The 13605-nt window shown below is 48.4% G+C and overlaps 2 protein-coding genes across 2 annotated transcripts in view; one reads left to right on the forward strand and one right to left on the reverse strand.

The window, feature by feature from the left end:
• LOC112103413 (TRMT1-like protein) overlaps positions 1–11512 on the reverse strand; it is a 56973-nt gene extending 45461 nt beyond the window's left edge. Inside the window, exon 1 of the mRNA XM_026655530.2 lies at positions 11398–11512. Within this exon, the coding sequence (XP_026511315.1) occupies positions 11398–11491 (94 nt within the window). The 5' untranslated portion in view covers positions 11492–11512. The remainder of the gene's footprint in view (positions 1–11397) is intronic.
• Positions 11513–11851: 339 nt separating this feature from the next.
• The window catches only part of LOC113405063 (transcriptional protein SWT1-like), an 88107-nt gene continuing 86353 nt past the window's right edge, over positions 11852–13605 (forward strand). Inside the window, exon 1 of the mRNA XM_026655556.2 lies at positions 11852–11872. The gene's annotated coding sequence lies outside the window, so the exon portion shown is untranslated. The remainder of the gene's footprint in view (positions 11873–13605) is intronic.

The raw sequence follows: 13605 nt of genomic DNA on the forward strand, positions 1-13605 counted from the left end.
CCCCCCTGCCACTGCCCATCCGCTGGCCTCCTCAGCCCCCCCACCCTCCTGGCTTGCCTACTCACCCCCTGCCACTGCCCGCCTGCTCCCCTCCTCAGCCGCCACCTTTCCCGCCACCGGCTCACCTGCCCCGCCGCCACTGCCCGCCTGCTTGCCTCCTCAGCCCCTCCCCCCACGCCACTGGCTCACCTGCCCCGCCGCCACTGCCACCCGCCTACTCACCCCCTGCCACTGCCCGCTCGCCTCCTCAGCCCCCCTCCCTCACCCGCTGCTTGCTTACTCACCCCCCGCGGGCTGCACAGTGAGCCCACCTACTCACCCCCCGCGGGCCGCACAGTGAGCCCACGCGGGCCGCATGTTGTGCAGGCCTGGTCTAAATAGTATGGGTAATAGCAGCAGCAATGATATAGCAGGACGGGCTTCAGCATGGTCTAGCAACCAGAGTACAAGCACATTGGGGACTTGTGTCTGTACTCTGGTTGATAAGCTGTGCTGCTATGTCTACACTACTATTGTTACTCACATTAGCTAGAATCAAATAAGCATAGGTGTGCCTACCTGTGCTACAGTCACACCTTTATCTGCAGTGCAGACATACCCTCAAACTAGATGGTTCTAATCTAGGCAAAAATATTGTAACGTGGTGACATAATTTCTCTCTCCTCCATTGCATTTTCTTTAAGATAGGAGCTACAAGATATTACAGAGATAGGAGAGACATCTGCTATAAATGAGGATTCCCTTTTAAACTGCTGTTTATTTTTCAAAACCATTTTTATAGTTTCTAGGATCCCAGAGAAGAAAACATTCCTTTGGAATTTAGGATCTGTGGCCAAAAGAATACAGTGAAGCATTTGGAGAAAATACAGATGATGAAGTAAATTTTACGTTCTGGCAGATGGCAGAGCCTAAGATGAGAGCACACGGAATGAAAACAAAGACAGAAAACCCCCATCAGACCAGAAACACATAAAGCAGACAAAAATAAGGTATTCAAACTACAGGAATCTATTTTAAAATATAGCTAATAAAAGTTTAGAACACTGGATGTTTGGACAATTGATCAGCAAAAAAAGTAAATCACAATTTAATATTAGTACTTATACTTTAAAATAACACATGTAGAGGAATACTGAGGTGGGGGGGAGACTGGAGATGGAGGCCAAGAAATGCATTTAGAGAGTTTGATGGGAGAGGTTCAGAGTCCAAACTCTCCGGGCTACCTTAATAATGATAAATGATCATGAGTGGTGGATATAATAGGCCAGAGAAGGCTATGATCACATCTTCACTTGCAGTCTAGACATGGCCCTGGCCCTTCTCCGAGCCCCCACTGTCTGCTGCTGCCTGTCTGCCATTGCTTGCCGCATCCCTCCTCCTTGGCACCCTGGCCTGGCGTGGCGGCTCGGGATGGCCGGCGGCTCAGCCCAGCGCTCGGTGGGGCTGGGGGGCAGTTCGACCATGTGTGGCCGGGGCTGGCCCAGCGGCTTGGCCCGGCGTGGCTGGGGTGGGCAGACTGTGGGGCTCCTGCAGTCACAGGGGAGGCCCTCAGGGCTCCTCCTGTTATGGGGGTGGGGTTGGGGCTCCGGTGTGTGCCGGGGGGCAGGGCCTCGAGCGGAAGGGGCACAGCCAACAGGCTAGACTCCCCAAAGTGAGGGTTCACCTGCCACCCATGTAAATGATAACTGTTTGCAAGTGGTAGGAGCCAGTTATTCATGAAGAATTGGAATCTCTCTCAAAGTCCTATTACTTAGCAGCCAGCTTTTATAAGTGAAGAGTACACAGGCAAAGGGAAAGATTCTAGCTATTTGGGGATAAATTCTTATATTGTTTATCAATTAAATAAACAGAGGAGGAATGGAAGAGAAATTCCATCAAATTCAAATGAGATGTGACTAAATGTGTTACGTGTGCTAAAACTGATTTAGTCTTCATGTCTAAATTGCTAAAAACCAAAATAATTAGGAACTGGTACAATTGTGTAGTCAATTTGTGCAGCAGTAGAAGCTGTATTTGAATGCTGGAACTGAACTGCAAAACTGAGAGGATGAATTGTTTGAGCTTTCAGGTTAAAAGCACAGATTACTGCACTCAAAAAACTATACAATATGATACACCAAAATAAATGATTAAGAAAGGCTTAATTAGCTTAGAAGTGGAGCATTTAATTTGTTGTAAACTGTTAGGAACTGCATTCTCAGACAGAGTTAAGACAACTGTCTGAACTGGTGCAACTTCCTATCCAGAGTGGGGACAAACTGGTTCAGACTGCACTGGATCTGCCAGAGTTGAGCAGAATACCCTGGGTCAGGTTTTCCAACACTTTGCACCGTCAGTAGTCATTTACAACAACGCAAAGCAAATATAAAGTAGAGGTCTGTTCAGACTAATTTTCAGGCGTGACCTCAAGAGGGTCACGGAGTTTTTCTGACCTGTTTGTTCCCCCTGAACCTGAGTCACTGCTGCTGCCGCCAGCCCATGGGCTCAGCATGGTAGCAGCTGGTTGTGCCACTGCCAGTGGCTGCATGCTCTGCTCCTGCCATCTGCTGCCCGTTGCTGCACTGTGAGAGGTGCTGCAGCTCCTCAGTAGGCACACTCACAGTGCAGCAAAGTGGTGGTAGCAGGCTGGAGCAGGGCACGCAGCTGCCACTGTGCTGACCCCACGAGCATGAAGAGAGTCAACGAAACCCATCAGAGTCCAATTGTTTTTCCACCTGATCCGACACTTGCAGTTGGGTCCCATCCAGTTCGGGTCAAGTTGCATGGCTCTAGCATAAAGCACTAACTCTGAAAAATAGGATTTCACACTAACTTTGTGCATATGTAAACTGATTTAGAGAGGAAGTGAAGACAGATATAAATATATAAAGCAAATAGAAGAAACGGGAAATTGATAGTAGTGAATATAAATCAGAAGCTAGGAACTGTCGAAAATTAAAAAGAAAAGCAAAGGGACACATGGAGAAATCTGTGGCCCGCAGAGTTCAGGACAATAAGATGAGTTTTTGAGTATATTAGGAACAAAAAGAATCCTAAATTTCATACTGGAAGTGAGCTCCCAGGTGGGCTGCTCTTAACTGCACAGCCTGAGTGTGGAATGTGAGTTCTGCAGAGAGGTGCTTCTCCCAGCTTGTGCCCCTGGGGCAGGGAGTCGGTATTTTGTTTGCAAACAGAGACAGGGTGATTAATATAAGAAAGGGCTGGTAATTAAATTAAAGATCTGGAAGTCATTAGATAAACCTGTAAAACAGGAATCCCACTGCAGGGGGTGGGGATGGGGGTGTTGAAGAAATCCCCACCCCTGAGTCTGTTGGGGACTCAGAAGAAATACAGCCAAGTCCTCTAAGACAAGTTTACATTCTTTAAAGAGGGAGATGTGAGGGACGTAGGTGAAAAGAAGGGGCCCAAACCCAGGGATGGGATAGCTGTGGTATACAGAAGTTCCCACTCTACCTGTGGTACTTATGTGGCCACATCACAGCCCCTTGGTGAGGTAGAGCAGTGCTTTTATCCCCATTGTACAGATGGGACACTGAGGCACAGAGAGACTAAAGGCCAGATTTTCAAAGGTATTTAGGCACCTAGAGGGATTTTCAAAGCACCTAGAAGGTTAGATGCTTTGTATTCCCCACTAGATGCCTAGCTGCATCTTTGGGTGCCTAAAAACCTATGAAACCCTGTCCCTAAGGTGAAACAGGAAGTCTATGGGGGGGAGTAGAACTCAGGGCTAGCTCCCTATCCACTGTACCAGCCTATCCCTGGGCAGCAGATTTAAAACAAATAAAAGGAAGTTCTTCTTCACACAGTGCACAGTCAACCTGTGGAACTCCTTGCCCGAGGAGCTCGTGAAGGCTAGAACTATAACAGGGTTTAAAAGAGAACTAGATAAATTCATGGAGGCTAAGTCCATTAATGGCTATTAGCCAGGATGGGTAAGGAATGGTGTCCCTAGCCTCTGTTTGTCAGAGGGTGGAGATGGATGGCAGGAGAGAGATCACTTGATCATTACCTGTTAGGTTCACTCCCTCTGGGGCACCTGGCATTGGCCACTGTCGGTAGACAGGATACTGGGCTGGATGAACCTTTGGTCTGACCCAGTATGGCCATTCTTATGTTCTTATGCATGGACATGTGACTTGCCCATGTAACTCCAAAACTCCATCTTGGGGCTAAATTCTGGATAGGAGAGAGGAGGGGGTCTCCATCCACAAGAGAAAGTCTATTTAAGCCCCTGGGAGACCCCTCCATTTTGTCTTCAGATAGCTCAAGAGATAGCCTCTCCACCCCAAAGGATACCTAAAAGAAACTGGAACAAAGGACAGTAACCCCGGGGGTGTGAGTGATTGCTGGACCCAGACTAGAAGGAGGCTAGTCTGTAAAAGAAGCTTACTGGAACATCTCTGAGGGTGAGGTTTCATCTGTAATCACTTTCTTACTGTATTAGGCATAGACTTGTGAGTTTTATTTTATTTTGTTTGGTAATTTACTTTGTTCTGACTGTCATTACTTGGAACCACTTAAATCCTACTTTTTGTATTTAATAAAATCACTTTTTACTTATTAATTAACCCAGAGTATGTATTAATTCTGGGGAGACAGGGGGGCAAGCAGCTGTGCATCTCTCTCTCTCTCAGTGTTACAGAGGGCGAACAATTTATGAGTTTATCCTGCATAAGCTTTATACAGGGTAAAATGGATTTATTTGGGGTTTGGACCCCATTGGGAGCTGGGCATCTGAGTGTTAGAGAAAAGAACACTTCTTAAGCTACTTTCAGTTAAGCCTGCAGTTTGTGGGACGTGGTTCAAACCTGGGTTTGTGTTTGTAGCTGGCAAACATGTCTGGCACAACCAGGCAGGGTTCTGGAGTCCCAAATTGGCAGAGAAAGCAGGGGCAGTAGTAGCCTTGGCACATCAGTTGGCAGCCCCAAGGGGGTTTCTGTGATCCAACCCATCACAGTATAATAATGCAGAAAGGGAAGAAATGTTCAATAAATATTTCTGTTCTCTATTGGTGGGGGAGGGGGAAGGGAAACAGATGATCTGGTCAGATCAAATGTCATGACAACACTCTTGCCTTTCCACTAATATCTCAGGAGGATGTTAAACAGCAGCAACTAAAGTTAGACATTTTAAAATCATTAAATCCAGATACCTTGCATCCGAAAGTCTTAAAAGAGCTGACTGAGGAGCTTGCTGGATCATTAATTTGATATTCAATAGGTTCTGGAGCACTGGGGAAGTCTCAGAAGACTGGAAGAAAGCTAATGTTGTGCCAATATTTTAAAAGGGTAAATGGGATGACCCAGGTAATGATGGGCCCGTCAACCTGATCCCAGGCAAAATAATGGAGTGGCTGATAGAGGACATGATTACTAAAGAAATAAAAGAGGGTAATATAATTAATGCCTATCAACATAGGTTTATGGAAAATAGATCCTGTCAAAATAACTTGATATCATTTTTGATGAGATTACAAGTTTGGCCGATAAAGGTAGTAGTGTTGATATACTTACCCTTCTGTAAAGCGTTTGACTAGGTACCACATGCCATTTTGATTAAAAAACTAGAACATAAAATTAACATGGCACATATTAAAAGGATTAAAAACTGGCTCACTGATGATCTAAAAATGTAACTGTTAATAGGAAGTCATCATTGAATGGGCGGTTTTCTTAGGGGGGTCCTGCAGGTATCAATTCTTGGCCTTACGCTATATAACATTTTTATTAGTGACCTGGAAGAAAATATAAAATCATAATTGATAAAGTTTGCAGATGACACATAAATTGGGGGAGTGGTAAATAATGGAGAGGCTAAGTCACTGATTCACAGTGGATCACTTGGGAAACTGGGTACAAGCAAACAATATATGTTTTAATATGGCTAAATGTAATTTATACATCTAGGAACAAAGAATGTAGGCCATGCTTACAAGATGGGGGATTATCCTGGGGAGAACTGACTCTGAAAAAGATTTTGGGGTCGTGGTGGATAATCACCTGAACATGAGCTCCTAGTATGATGCTGTGGCCAATGCAATGCAAGGATGCATAATACTGTGTCAAGTTCTGGTGCCCCCAAGAAGGATGTTGATAAATTGAAGAGGGTTCAGAGAGGAGCAATGAGAACAATTAAAGGATTAGAAAGTGCCTTTTAGTGAAAGATTCAAGAAGCTCAACCTATTTAGCTTAACAAAGAGAAGGTTAAGAGATGAATTGATTACAGTCTATTAGTACCTATATGGTGAATAAATATTTGGGCATGTCTACACTGGCAAAGTTACAGGCCGGCAGTTACAGCGCTGCTCAGAGAGTGCTGAAGAGAAACTGCTGTTGTGTGTTCACAGTCAGCTGCCTGCGCAATAGCATGTTCACACTTGCGGCACTTGCAGCAGTATTTGGAGCGGTGCACTCTGGGCAGCTATCTCACAGAGCACCTCTTTCTCTTCTGCCGCTAAGACTTGTGGGAAGGCGGACGGGGTCACGGGGCATCCTGTGTCCTGTCCCAATGCTCTGTGATGCATTGCTTCGCATCCCAGAAATCCCTGTGCTTCCGTCCGCATTTGGCACCACCTTTCAACAGTTTGTGTACTGCGCGCCCTGCCTCTTTGGGCTGCAGGAACGGATTCCAAACCGTTGACCAGTATGCTGCTCGCTCTGACTAACATGTCACAAGTGGAAGTGGAGTTATTCCTTAAACTACAAAGGCAAGAGGAGTGTGACATTGATCTCGCCATGCATAGTAGCTATGACATGAGATTGCTTGTGGCATTCATGGAAGTGCTGACCACAGTGGAACGCCACTTTTGGGCTCAGGAAACAAGCACTGAGTGGTGGGATCACATCGTCATGCATCTCTGGGCTGATGAGCAGTGGCTGCAGAACTTTTGGATGAGGAAAGCCACATTCATGGGATTGTGTGATGAGCTCGCCCCAGCCCTGCAGCGCAAGGACATGCGAATGAGAGCTGCCCTGTCGTTGGAGAAGCGTGTGGCGATTGCACTGTGGAAGCTGGCTACTCCAGACTGCTACCAATCGGTCGCTAACCAGTTTGGAGTGGGAAAGTCGACTGTTGGACTCATGTTGACGGACGTGTACAGGGCCATTAATCTCATCCTGCTCCAAAAGTCCGTGACTCTGGGCAACGTGCGTGACATTGTGGATGGCTTTGCACAAATGGGCTTCGCTAACTGTGGAGGGGCAATAGATGGCAGGCATATTCCAATTCTGGCACCAGATGATCTAGCCACTGAGTACATTAATCGCAAGGGGTATTTCTCAATGGTTCTCCAGGCGCTTGTGGATCACCGTGGGCGTTTCACAGACATTAACGCAGACTGGTCTGGAAAGGTGCATGACGCATACATCTTTCGGAATACTGGCCTGTTCAGGAAGCTGCAAGCAGAGACTTTCTTCCCGGACCAGAAGATCACCATAGGGAAAGTCAAAATGCCCATTGTGATCCTGGGAGACCCCATCTACTCCTTAATGCCATGGCTTATGAAGCCATATATAGGGCAACTTGACAGCAGCAAGGAGCGGTTCAAAAACAGGCTGAGCAAGTGCAGAATGACTGTTGAGTGTGCTTTTGGCTGTTTAAAAGCCTGCTGGCGCTGCCTCTATGGGAAGCTGGACCCGGCCAATGACAATATTCCTATGCTTATAGCGGGGTCCTCTACGCTCCATAATACTTGTGAAGAAAAGGATGAAAGCTTCACTCAGGGCTGGACCACAGAGGCACAGCGCCTGGAGGCTGAGTTTGAACAGCCAGAGACGAGGGCTATTCGAGGGGCACAGCGCGGGGCCATAAAGATCAGGGATGCCTTGAGGCAGCAATTTGAAGCTGAAAGCCACTAATATTTGTTGCTACGCTCGGGATTGCAGTGCTTGTAATGCTAGGACGTGATTGGTGCACATGATGCAATAAGGGGGTTTAACATAATTGTATGTTGCTTTGCAGTGCTCTTTTTGCTTTCAATTAATAGAATAAAGATTGCTTTCAAACCAACACAATTCTTTTATTAAAAGACAACAACTGGAGGAAAGAGTCAAAAAAACAAACAAAAAAACAAAACCATCAGCAGTTAGGGGTATGGGGGAAGGGAAGGTCTCAGAAGGAGGAGGGGTCCCGGGACGGCTAAAGATTTGTGTATGTTCAGGGATCATAGCCAACCTTCTCCTCTGGAGTACAATGCAGTGGGTACTGTACTTCAGCAAGGCCAAACTGCAGAGGGATGGGTGTTGAGTGCTGTGGGTAGTGGGAGTCCACAGTGCTGGACTGTGAGGGGGGAGGAGTGGAATGCCACAGGTATAGACTGGAGCCAGGAGGTTGATAAGAGTGTGTTGGCAGTGTCTGGGGGGCACATGGGAAAAAGTTTTGTGACAGCGGCTGCAGGGGAGGGCGGGTGCGGAGCTGCTCGGTTTGAAGAGCTAATATCGCCTGGAGCGTGTCTGCTTGGCACTCCATAACCTTTAAGAGCCGCTCCGTGGCTTCATTCTGGCGTGCTGCATTCTCCTTTCGGTCCCTCTTCTCGCTGTCCCACCACTCCTTCAATTCCTGTTTCTCAGCGACGGAGTGCATCATAACATCGCACAGAAAGTCCTCCTTAGTTCTTCTTGGCAGCTTTCTAATTCTGCGCAGCTGTCGATACCAAAGAGGGAGGCTGGGCTCCCAAGGTCATCTCTGTGAAGTTTAAATGCAACATTTTACAGAAGCAGTATGGTTTGCAACGCAGACAACACTGATTCAGTGCTTTAAAACACAGCCAGTACTCACACACCTGTCACTAACTGGCTGATCCCAGGCAAGCACACATGAGCCACAAGACCCCCAAAATGGTGAGTAGCTGCAGGGGGAGGGTGAATCACTCTTCCCGGACCCTGCTGTACACTGGTCACATGGCTCTTGGGGAGAGTCAGCACTGTAGGGGAGGCCTGATAATCATTCCTGTCCCCACACTTTCCACAGGATGTGATCATTATGGAAGATATCTCGCTGCTGAGGGTGAGCAGGAATCAAGGGTCTTCTCCAAGCCTGTGGCTTCCGCCCTGGCCCCTATGCGGCTCACCTGTGTGCAGCAATGGTCGTGTTTCCCCCCCCTCCCCCACCATGACGGCACAGTGGGGCAGGAAAGTTACCATTAATGGGGCAAGAAACAAAGCAGCTCTGCCGAAGAACCTGCGGCAGGGGATTGCCCAGTATCTCCACGAGAGTTTCCTTGAGATCTCTGAGGGAGAGTCCTGTGAAGTGAGGAAGTCAATCAATAGCCTGTTCCACCTCTCAGACTAGGCATGCGGTGGGAGACAAGCCTGCTTTCTGCAACCCTCCTGCCCCCAACAACTCGCTTCAGAGATTCCCCAAATCAGATCCACTTACCAGGGTCCTCCTCTCCTGTTTGCACTTCGCCAATCTCCGACAGCTGTGACTGGCTAGGCTCCTCCGGGGTAGAAAAGAGCTCCTCGCTGCATGCATCTCTGGCCTTTGAGTCATCCTCTGCGTCTGGGTCTCCCTCCCCCTCCACATCCTCGTCCAAGATTTCCTCCTCCTGGCTCAGTCCACTCTTGACTGGCACGTGAGACAATGAAGTATCCACGGTGGTCTTTGCAGTGAACGTGAGGTTGCCGCTGAGTATCACGGCCAGCTCTTTGTAGAACCGACAGCTTGTGGGCGCAGCCCCGGAGTGGCAGTTTGCCTCCTGCGCCTTGTGGTAGGCGGGGAGGGGGAAGGAGAAGGGTGTTGAAGAGAGAACACAGGAGACTCAGAAGAAATACAGCCAAGTCCTCTGAGCCAAGGTTATATTCAGAAAAGATGGAGATGTGAGGGGGATAAGTGAAAAGAAGAGGCCAAAACCAAGGGAAGAGATAGCACTGATATGGAGAAGTTCCCACCTTACCTGTGGTAATTATGTGGCCCCATCACCATAGGATCTGAGCATCTCACCATGTCTAACCTATTTCTCCTCGCACACCCTCTGTGAGGTAGAACAGTGCTGTTATCCCCATTGTACAGATGGGGCACTGAGGCACCGAGAGATTAAGGGCCAGATTTTCAAAGGTATTTAGGCACCTTGTGATATTTTCAAAAGTGTTTAGAAGGTTAGGTGCTTTGTAAAAAAGCAGTGTTGCCAACTCTCATGATTTTGTCCTTGTTTTCCTTAAAACCTCAGCTCCTGGAGTCAAGTGGATATGTGATGATTTCAGCTTTCATTCATAAAGAAAAAGTAAGTTTCTAGCCCTCATGGCTGTGAAGAAAGCTTCAAAATGTGACCCAATGCACCCTCAAGGGTCAAAAAGCCAAAGACTAACAAAAAGAACACCAAAACTATTCTTTTTTACATAATCTCATTATTTTTAAGCCAATCTCATGATTTTTGGTGAACCTGACTCATGATTTTTGAACATTGGAGTTTGGCAATACTGTGAAAGAGACCTGAAACTGTCAGTTTCACTCCTGTTTAAAGTAAGTTTCTAGTCTATTATTTGTAGTATGGTAACACCTCTAGAGCCCCGGGGCAGTTGAAGTATAAACTCACAGAGCCTTGCCCTAGTAGGATGTTTCCAAAAGTTAAATGACCTATTCCAAGCTTGGTGAACTGCAAAGAGTAAGAAGTGTAAATGACAGAAAGGAATCGAGATTTTTCTACAACTCTTTCAACTGTTGTATTCAAGAGTTAGTAAAAAAGTAAGAATATTAACTGAACATTAATATTTTAACCCTAACCAGTGTCCCTTAAGTGACTTGACACAAGATGTCAGAACATGTTACTACTACAGCTGAATGGATCTAATATGTATTTACTTTTCTTTCTTTACATAGGAATTAGATAGAAATTAGCTGGCAGGAGTATTGTAAGTTATTATCTGCAAAACACCTAGAGTTTTCAGGTGCCTAACTCACCTCTGGAAGCGTGGTTAAAGTCCCCGCCCAATCTGAAATGATGCCCCTGGACGGAACATCACACCCCTGAGATTGTGAGCAGGAGGCAGCTCCATCAATGGCCTCCATTGCTGTCCCAGAGTCAGGAGAGAACTGGCGGTGTAGGAATAACACAGCCTATCCACCTACCATGGGCAAGTGAGGCGTTGCGTTTCCCTATCGCCATCCACTCAAGGCGTTTCACAATCGAGCCGGCCCCGCTAGCAGGTGGCAGTATCCTCCCGGCAGCCGAGGGAGGCAGCAGGACCCAGGAGTCCTGACTCCCATCCACGGGCTTGGTTAGGATGCTGCTGCTACGGCACACACCGCTCCCAGCCCCCCGCAGAGGGTTAGCAGGGCCCGGAACCCACCCGATCCTCTCAGCTCAGCCCCTATGGCCCGAGGGTGTGTCTTTCTTCCACAGGTCTGTCCCCAGATCGCAGGCTGCCCCCGCCACGCACCCACCCGCAGCCGCTCCCTTACTGATCTCTCCGGCCTCCTCCTCCTCCTCCTCCGGCTCCCCCTGTTCGGGGGGCAGCCGGGCCAGCGCTGCCACTACAGCCTCCTCAGCCGCCATCTTCCCCACACACAGCACGGAACCACGGGCTGGGGAGCGGAGCGGGAGTCCAAGCCGCAAACGCCTCTCCTGACTGGAGGGGAGGGCGCTGTTCGCGGCTCGCTTCCTCTCACTGGGCAGACGGCCGCGCCGACTCGCCGCAAGGGGGCGCGATGCAGTCGTTCGGGCCCCGCCAATAAAACTACGCTTCCCGAGATGCATATCTGCAAAAAACTACACTACCCAGAATACACCGGGATCACAGCAGCCAACCGCCCTCCCCTGGCAGAGACTGTGACGTTCAAATGTCTCCAGCGGCCAAAAGTAGCAATGAGAAAACTACACTACCCAGAATGCCAGTGGGATGAGGTCTCCGTTGGGCCTTGGCTAGACGGCGCCACAGTGAGTAGAGCTCCGGGCTGTGTTTGCGGGGGTGTCTGTGTTCCCCAGTCTCTGCCTGGGGCTGGCTGGGGCCTAGGACCGGGGGCTGGGAGAGCGGTTCGCTCACTTACTCGGGGGGCGAGGGGCTGGCTGCCCCTTCTCGGGGAGGGGGCGTGTGGTTCTCTGGGGCTGGATGGGGCATTTCCTGGGGTGGCAGGGAGGCTGCCCGCGGGGTCTGTGAGGTATCATGCCCCCGCTGCTGCTGTAAACATAGGGGAGGGGATGGGGTGGTGCTGGGGGGCTGGAGGGGGAAGTCACCGACCTGTTCTTAGGGCTGGAGTTCTCTCTGCTTCCCCTTCTTTGGCGTGGGCGCCACGATCGTGGGTGCACTAGGAACAAGGGTACTGACCTGCGAGGTGCAAAGGGGCTTAGGTAAACTCGCTGTCTGTCCTCACAAGCGATTAGTGACCCTACGGAATAGCTCTTGGCTAGCAGGTGCTGACGGACCTGACCCACCCATTCCAGGTGGCGTTTCTTCTAAGGCCAGTCTCCATTGCCCATTTGTTCACTTTTAAAACAAGCAGCTTTGTGCTTTATCCCGTGCTGAACTTCATGCTTGAGAGGAGCTGCCTGTAAACATCCATATGCTCCTTCAAAACCCTCCTTAAAACTTCTTTGCCGTGATGCCTACAAAAAGCGCAAACAAGCAAAACTTGACCAATATTGTCTCATTATTTACTTGTACTCTCCCATCTGTCTATCTATATCAAGCTGTTGTCTCTTGCTTAGATTGTATGCTATTTGGGACAGGGTCCACCTTTTGTTCTGTTTTTGTGCCTACCACAAAAGTGGGTACTGGTCCATGACTAGGGCTCCTAGGCACTATGGTGGTGATAATAGTAAGTCTGACAGGCTGGTTCTTGCCCACATGCTTGCCGTCTAACTGTGCACCATATGTGGGGCTGAGAAGGAATTTCCCCCCAGGTCAGATTAGCAGTGACCATGGGGTGGGGGTTGCCTTCTTCTGTAGCATGGGGTCTAGGTTGCTTGCCAGGATTGTCTGGAATCATTTCCCTGACATCACAGGGCCTTGGGCATTGGTGTACCTTGGTCCTCCAGTTCTTTGCCTTTGTGGCACACAGGGGCTTGGTCTGCTGAGGATTGTAATGCTTTAGTGTAATTTGGGTTGCTGGGTGGTGTTAGTGGCCTGTGATATCCAGGTGAGACTAGATGATCTAGTGTTCCCTTCTGGCCTTAAATTCTATGAATCTGTGATATGACGTTATTGGGCTTACTCATCTTGCACAAGGATGATCAACATTACGTACAGCATATTATTTCAGGCACACTTAAATCTACTCCTTTACTATAGTTACCACTCACTGTTCATAGAGTGGAAAGTATAGCAAAGCTCATAACAAAATTGTGTGATATGTCACATCTACCGTTAATTAAAGACTTGTTTAATCTACGACATGATCGTCTGCCCTCACAGCGCCCGTTGTGGATAAGTTTACCGGGTGAGGGCTTTATGGTTGAGGATACGTGGCAAGCTTCATGGTCCGCAGACAGTGTGACAAATAATTATCTTGTATTCCACTCCGCATCAGCCCATGTTTTATTTACCACAAAGGCAATGGAGCCTTCTCAGCTATGTTTTGTACTGGACATGGAATTTGTGCTGCAGCAGAATTTTGGTGGTGTTTTAGAGACAGTCCGCTATGTCAGTATGGGTAGCCACAAATCATGACACA

This window comes from Terrapene carolina, unplaced genomic scaffold, assembly GCF_002925995.2.
Source record: "Terrapene carolina triunguis isolate 2854851 unplaced genomic scaffold, T_m_triunguis-2.0 Scaffold210, whole genome shotgun sequence".
Taxonomy (NCBI): Eukaryota; Metazoa; Chordata; order Testudines; family Emydidae; genus Terrapene; species Terrapene triunguis.